Source organism: Temnothorax curvispinosus, unplaced genomic scaffold, assembly GCF_003070985.1.
Source record: "Temnothorax curvispinosus isolate PA1 unplaced genomic scaffold, ASM307098v1 QBEX01007759.1, whole genome shotgun sequence".
NCBI lineage: Eukaryota > Metazoa > Arthropoda > Insecta > Hymenoptera > Formicidae > Temnothorax > Temnothorax curvispinosus.
This window is the reverse complement of record NW_020217539.1, coordinates 1-7,335: the sequence shown is the minus strand read 5'-3', so window position 1 is coordinate 7,335 and position 7,335 is coordinate 1. Positions and strand designations below refer to the sequence as shown.

At 35.6% G+C, this 7,335-nt stretch overlaps 1 protein-coding gene across 1 annotated transcript; it reads left to right on the top strand.

The window, feature by feature from the left end:
• Positions 1-1,178: 1,178 nt before the first annotated feature.
• On the top strand, positions 1,179-7,325 carry LOC112457408. The gene is made up of 9 exons (XM_025020426.1): positions 1,179-1,486; positions 1,608-1,826; positions 1,949-2,116; positions 2,229-2,465; positions 2,579-2,806; positions 2,917-3,156; positions 3,267-3,518; positions 3,607-3,834; positions 4,008-7,325. The coding sequence occupies exons 1-9, from the start codon at positions 1,216-1,218 to the stop codon at positions 5,492-5,494; spliced, it is 3,330 nt and encodes a 1,109-aa protein (XP_024876194.1). The 5' UTR covers positions 1,179-1,215; the 3' UTR covers positions 5,495-7,325.
• The last annotated feature ends 10 nt before the right edge of the window (positions 7,326-7,335 follow it).

Genomic DNA, 7,335 nt, shown 5'->3' with positions numbered 1-7,335 from the left:
AATTTGATATTACATGGCGGCTATAACACGAGAAAAATTAAAGTGTTATTACGTGAGGGGTAACATGAGAAAAATTAGAGTGTTTCGAAATAGGTACTGTTTCGATATACCACTACTTTCATCGTTTCCTTACTCGGTTAGATCGTACCCCGAGAGCTTCCTAACATCCCAGCCGTGTTCTATAGGCGGTAGTATCACAGTGAATATACCGTCGCTTACCCCTAGTCCTCATGAGTCGACGGCTTCTTTATCTTTCTCTTTTTCTTTTTTCGCTAACTTCTTCCGAAATATGCAAGGTAATTGTGTGTATGCGTGCACGTATTGTGTGCATGGCGTGTACGTGTGTGCTCGCACCCGCGCATGCATGAGCAATGAAAGAAAAAGCATTTTCGTTAAAAAAAAAATGGTACATATAATATACAAATGTTCTGACCCTGATAGATTACAAAATATACAAATAATTGTTCTTAGAAGAAATGAAATTGTGAAGAATCTACTGTCATTTTATTCAAATTTCTTTGAAGACTTGCAGATAAAAGAGCAGATTCTTAAATTCATAAATTCTATCTGAACAGTAGTGACGAGACTAAAAATGTCTGAAAGGCATGAAAGAAGGATGCCAAGTTTATGTATCTTTCAGAGTCGCCGAAGAATTGCTATAAATATAGCCATGCGATGTAATTATTGCGAAATTATTACATGTCCCAATTATATTGACAGTGTCCCAATTTGTGATAATCTCACTCGTCTTTCTTATAGCGAATTCGATTGGACACACCAGTGCGCACTCAGTGCACATTAAAGCCGTCGTACACAAATCAACGTATATATAAATTGTATATTTAATATAAACGAGTTAAGTCACGAAGTGCTTAATATTCTTTATTGTACTATTTGGTAAAATTGTATTGGGCATTTTATCAGTCGAAATATTTGCATTTTACTTTAAATATTAGAGATTAAATCAGTGTACAATGGCTTTAATGTTCACTGAGTGCGCACTGGTGCGTCCAACCTGCAAAATCGTTATTAATAAATCAGCTAATAAGTACGGATCCAATATTTATTTTAAACATGTATTCAACATGTAAACAAAATCAATTTTGTATAATTTGTTTAACATGTATATTATTAATTTATTAATTTGCCTCGGTCAGTAACTTGGACATTTGCGAGATTCTAAGGAGGTCTATTGAAAGCCCAGCACGTTTGAAAATGATCAAAGAAGAGGTTCTTTTGTATGGTCATGACATCGTTTTTCGTGAACTACTTAACTTACGACCCGAAGTAACCGATAAGATGATTCTGGAAGCCTGCCGACTACTGAAAATATCGCCACTAGAAATAAAAAATGCGTCCGATCAGTTGGAATATATAAAGCTGATCCTGAGAAGATCAACACCACAAGTCGATAATCAGTTGGAGTGTATAAAGGTGATCCTGGGACAGGGAAATAGGGAAATCATGGATGTTCGTTCCGTTGATGGTGATTATATACATATATCGACAAGTATAATAGCACAAACAATAAAAGAAATAGCATTCCTTAAAAAACATAAATTTCTTACAAATATCTGAATTATGATTTCGCCTTTTATGCGCTTTAGCACGTTTGAATATGATGAAAAAAGAGGTTCTTTTGTATGATCATGATATCACTTTTCGTGAACTACTTAACTCACGACCCGAAGTAACCGGTACGATGATTCTGGACGTCTGCCGACTACTGGAAATATCGCCACTAGAAATCGACAATCAATTGGAGTATATAAAGCTGATCTTGGGACAACGATTTAGGGAAACCATAGATGTTCGTTCCGTTGATGGTGATTAGATTATATATTGTACATATATCGACAAGTATAATAGTACAAACAATAAAAGAAATAGCGTTTCTAAGAAAACATAAATTTCTTACAAATATTTGAATTAAGATTTCGTTTTTTAGGCGCTTTAGCACATTTGAATATGATTAAAAAAGAAACTGGTAACATGATTCTGGGAGCCATCCGAGGACTGAAAATGTCGCCACTAGAAATCGACAATCTGTTGGAGTATATAAAGCTGATCCTGGGACAGGGATTTAGGGAAACCATGGATGTTTGTTCCGTTGATGGTGATTATATACGTATATCGACAAGTATAATAATACAAACAATAAAAGAAATAGCATTTCTAAGAAAACATAAATTTCTTACAAATGTCTGAATTATGATTTCGTCTTTTAGGCGCTTTAGCACATTTAAATACGATTAAAAAACAAATCCTTTATCTTCATGATATCATTTTTGATGAACTATTTAACCCACGGCCCGAAGTAACCATAGTAAATCGAAGTAAGATGATTTTGGAAGTCTGTCGACTGCTGGGACTGTCGCCACTAGAAATCGACAATAAGTTGGAGTATATAAAGCTGTTTCTGGGACAAAGATTTAGGAAAACCATGGGTGTTCGTTCCGTTGATGGTGATTATATACGTATATAGAAAAGTATAATAGTATTACAAACAATAAAAGAAATAGCATTTTTAAGAAAACAAATTTCTTACAAATATCTGAATTATGATTTCGTCTTTTAGGCGCTTTAGCAGATTTGAATATGATTAAAAAAGAGGTCCTTTTGTATGGTCATGATATCATTTTTCGTGAACTACTTAACCCACGGCCCGAAGTAACCGGTAAGATGATTCTGGAAGTTTGCCGACTACTGGAAATATCGCCACTAAAAATCGACAATATGTTGGAGAATATAAAGTTGTTCCTGAGACAAAGATTTAGGAAAACCATGGGTGCTCGTTCCGTTGATGGTGATTATATACATATATCGACAAGTATAATAGTACAAATAATAAAAGAAATAGCATTTCTAAGAAAACAAATTTCTTACAAATATCTGAATTATGATTTCGTCTTTTAGGCCTTTTAGCACATTGGAATATGATTAAAAAAAAGGTCCTTTTGTATGGTCATGATATCATTTTTCGTGAACTACTTAACCCACCACCCGAAGTAGCCGTAGTAACCCGAAGGAAGATGATTCTGGACGTCTGCCGACTACTGGAAATATCGCCACTAGAAATCGATAATCAGTTGGAGTATATAAAGCTGATCTTAGGACAGGGATTTATGGAAACCATAGATGTTCGTTCCGTTGATGGTGATTATATACATATATCGACAAGTATAATATTACAAACAATAAAAGAAATAGCATTTCTAAGAAAACAAATTTCTTACAAATATCTGAATTATGATTTCGTTTGTTAGGCGCTTTAGCAGATTTGAATATGATAAAAAACCAGGCCCTTTTGTATGGTCATGATATTATTTTTCGTGAACTACTTAACTCACGGTTCAAAGTAACCGGTAAGATGATTCTGGAAGTCTGCCGACTACTGGAAATATCGCCACTGGAAATTGACAATCAGTTGGAGTATATAAAGCTGATCCTGGGACAGGGATTTAGGGAAACCATGGATGTTCGTTCCGTTGATGGTGATTATATACATCTATCGACAAGTATAATAATACAAACAATAAAAGAAATAGCATTTCTAAGAAAACATAAATTTCTTACAAATATCTGAATTATGATTTCGTCTTTTAGACGCTTTAGCAGATTTGAATATGATTAAAAAAGAGGTCCTTTTGTATGGTCATGATATCATTTTTCGTGAACTACTTAACCCACGGCCCGAAGTAACCGGTAAGATGATTCTGGAAGTTTGCCGACTACTGGAAATATCGCCACTAGAAATTGACAATCAGTTGGAGTATATAAAGCTGATCCTGGGACAGGGATTTAGGGAAACCGTGGATGTTCGTTCCGTTGATGGTGATTATATCATACACATATATCGACAAGTATAACAGTACAAACAATAAAAAAAAATAGCATTTCTTAGAAAACATAAATTTCTTACAAATATTTGAATTATGATTTCGTCTTTTAGGCGCTTTTTGAAAAATTTGTATAGCTATTCTGTATCAAAATTTTTTATTTTACAGATATAGGCAATACGGCGTTGCATTACGCTCTCGAGAAAAATTGGTACGAAGCTGCAACTCTACTTCTCAAGGAAGGCAGTTACCTTGGTCAGGTGAACATATTCAACAACATCGCTATCGCGGATATTCCAGATTTCATATTGTCCAGCTATTTTAATGACTGCATTCAATTAAAGAAAGAATGGACGGACGAGTGTACGATCGAGTTCGACTATCGTTGCTTGATGCCGCACGAAAATTTCGCTGAACAGCAAGAAATTTCGCGAGCGACCTGTGAAATGGAAGTAATTTTGTATATCGCCAATAACGACACTCTCAAACATTTGTTGAGACATCCGTTAATCTCGTCCTTTCTCTGCATTAAATGGTACATGATACGGCACGTTTTGTACGCAAATTTCGTTTTTTACACAATGTTCTATTTCTTCGTGAACGCCTACATACTAAGCATGACTTACGACACATCAAGTAAAAATAAACAGCAAATTGCTAACGATAGTTTCAATACAGTCTTTGCAAGTACTTTCCTTACATTACAAAACAATCTATCGTGGGTTTTTGTCATGGGGATGTTGCTGCTCTTTACCTATCGAGAGATCTTGCAATTTCGCTCCTATCCCCAACGCTACTTGGTAGATTTGGAAAACTGGTCACAAATTCTGCTAATTGTACTGACTTTTGCACTGTTGTGCGGCGCAGGACTGCAAATCAGGGTCATGGTTATCCTACTGTCCACCTGGGAGTTAATGACTCTGATAAGCCAGCATCTGTTTCCGTCTTGTATCGAAATGTTTCGAACTGTCTTCTTCAATTTCGTTCGCTTTTCCTTCCCGTATCTAATTCTGATTTTTGCATTCACTCTAGCTTTCTACATGCTCTTGAGGAATGACGGTTTCTCTAATTCTGATCTTTCGCTTTTCAAAACCATCATTATGTTCACCGGCGAGTTTGACGCCAAAGACATTTCTTTTTCTGCGTATCCTGTTTGGAGCCGCATTGTACTCGTGCTGTTCATCTTTCACATAGTCATCGTGCTGTTTAATTTACTTAATGGTTTGGCAATCAACAACATTGCCGAGATTCTGAATAAGGCCGAGATTATCGGATTAATCTCCCAGGTACGCCTGATCGCTTGTTTCGAAAGAATGACAGTCGGGAAACCGTTCTGCTGGAATTCTAAATGGACGTGGTCGAATCCTTTTAATTTCTTTTTCAACAAGATTCTTCTCTTTCCACATTACCTCAAATGCGGTAAGATAAGTTTCAAACCTTACGATGATAATCTGATTGTTTATGATGGCCATAGGCATAACGTTGGCTATTCCATGGATTGGTCCACTTTGAAAATGGATCCTAACATAGTCAAACATGCTAAGCAGGTTGTCTACGATAAGAATGAACTGTCAAATAATGATATAATGAATGAACTTGCTAAGTTGCAAACAAGATTGACACAGATAAAAAATACTTTGAGATGTGAAGATTAAGAATGCTGAACATGATGCTGAAGAAGACATTTTTAAAAATTAAATTTGAGAGGCTTTCTTAAGTAAGTCTTAAGTAATAAAATGCATGTAAAATGAGGAGATTATATAAAGGATGTAATAGTATTTTTTTAATCAATATGTAGAAATTAAGAGATAGAAAAAAATAATAGATAGAAGAAAGAGTTTTAAATTTAGAGAAGATCACAGAAACGGTGATCTTGATTGACACAAATAAGCGTCACTTTGAAACATTGAAGATTTAAGAATTAGGAGAATTATCTAAATCTTAATGTGTGACATAACAAGATTTTTTTTTACAAAACTTACAATTTTAAGAAATAAATGACTTAAATGGTTTATTTAATGATAAGACTATCTTCGCAATAAAAAGCTTTAGAATTTTTTCCGGGAATGACTTCGAATTATTATAATTTAGATCAATAGTACACGAAGTAAGCAATAATATAATTTTTTTTTTATTTTTTAGTTAAATCACTTTTATAATATAATTATTAGTATATATTATATATATATTATCAGTTGCGGAATAGATTTTAGAGAGACTAGACAGATGGTACCGCGAGTGGTGGCTAGGGCTACTGTCTTCTCGTCAGGTGATATCGCCACACGTGTGACCACACCCTCCTGGTAAAAGACAAACGTTAATAAACGTTAATAAATATGCCAATCGCACAGCGTAGAGTCATAATATGTCATTTGTTCAATCAACATTTGACTAAAACCTACATTTCTGATTATATATTGAAAAAATTATGAATAAAAACTTAACGTAATTGCAACTGAAGGATTATTTACCGATAGGGGTATTATTTGAAGAAATGAACATGATTCTCTGAAGAACAAGTAGACGCTGCCACTGGTGGAGCCTAGCACAATGTAACTTGGCGATGCATGCTATGGAAACATGTGTACTGTAATTACATAATTTATATTATATACCTTAAAAATTGCACTATAAAGTCAATCAAAAACTTGAAAGAAAAAAAACAGATTTTGGAAATTGTATTTTATCTATCTCATGTATCGTATCTATATAATTATACATAGATCCGACAAAAAAAGGCGAACGTTCGCTGCTACGGTTAAAAGTAAAAAAATTACGTAACAGTGCTATGAATAAATAAGTAATAATATATCTTGTGTAGATATGCAACGTATTGTATGCAACGCAAGCTATAAATGTATCCATTTCTGTCCTGCCTAGAGATGAAAATCTTGAAACTTGCTCGACATTATGAAATCGGAAATAATCCGGATTATTTTTATTGTTCTTCAGAGGCTGGGTCAACGCGGGGCAAGTCGCGGGACATTTTTGACAGTGTGTTGACAGGTATGTACATTGTGTACGCCCGCCGTATCGTTTGAGTTGACCGCACCGTCGCGTCGCGCCGCGCCGCCTCAGCGCGGAGAAACGCGTGCAAAGCCTTGCTAGGCGATTATGTCAACCGTACCTTTATCCGCTGCGTCGAATTGATTGGTTTGTACAGGATCGAGTTGATTTCCTCACGTTCCGACGAGATGTAAGGAAAATCTAGAAAATTCGGTGCGGCGGGATACATCGTCCAGCATCTTCTTTGTGACTGTCGAGTGACGCGACGCGCGCCTCGTACACAACACAATGGGCTGCGTTTCTTTTGACGCTCACAGTGTTGTAAGCCGTAAGCGTCTTAAACGTCCTTCTGTCTTCGTTGCATCAAATATCAAACAAAAATGGAGCGATGCCTTTCAACAATGAAAGCGTCAAAAGAAACGCAGTCACAACTGACACAAATACTGAATTATGTCCGTCCGGAATCCAGATTGTGTTCGTGTTGGATCGT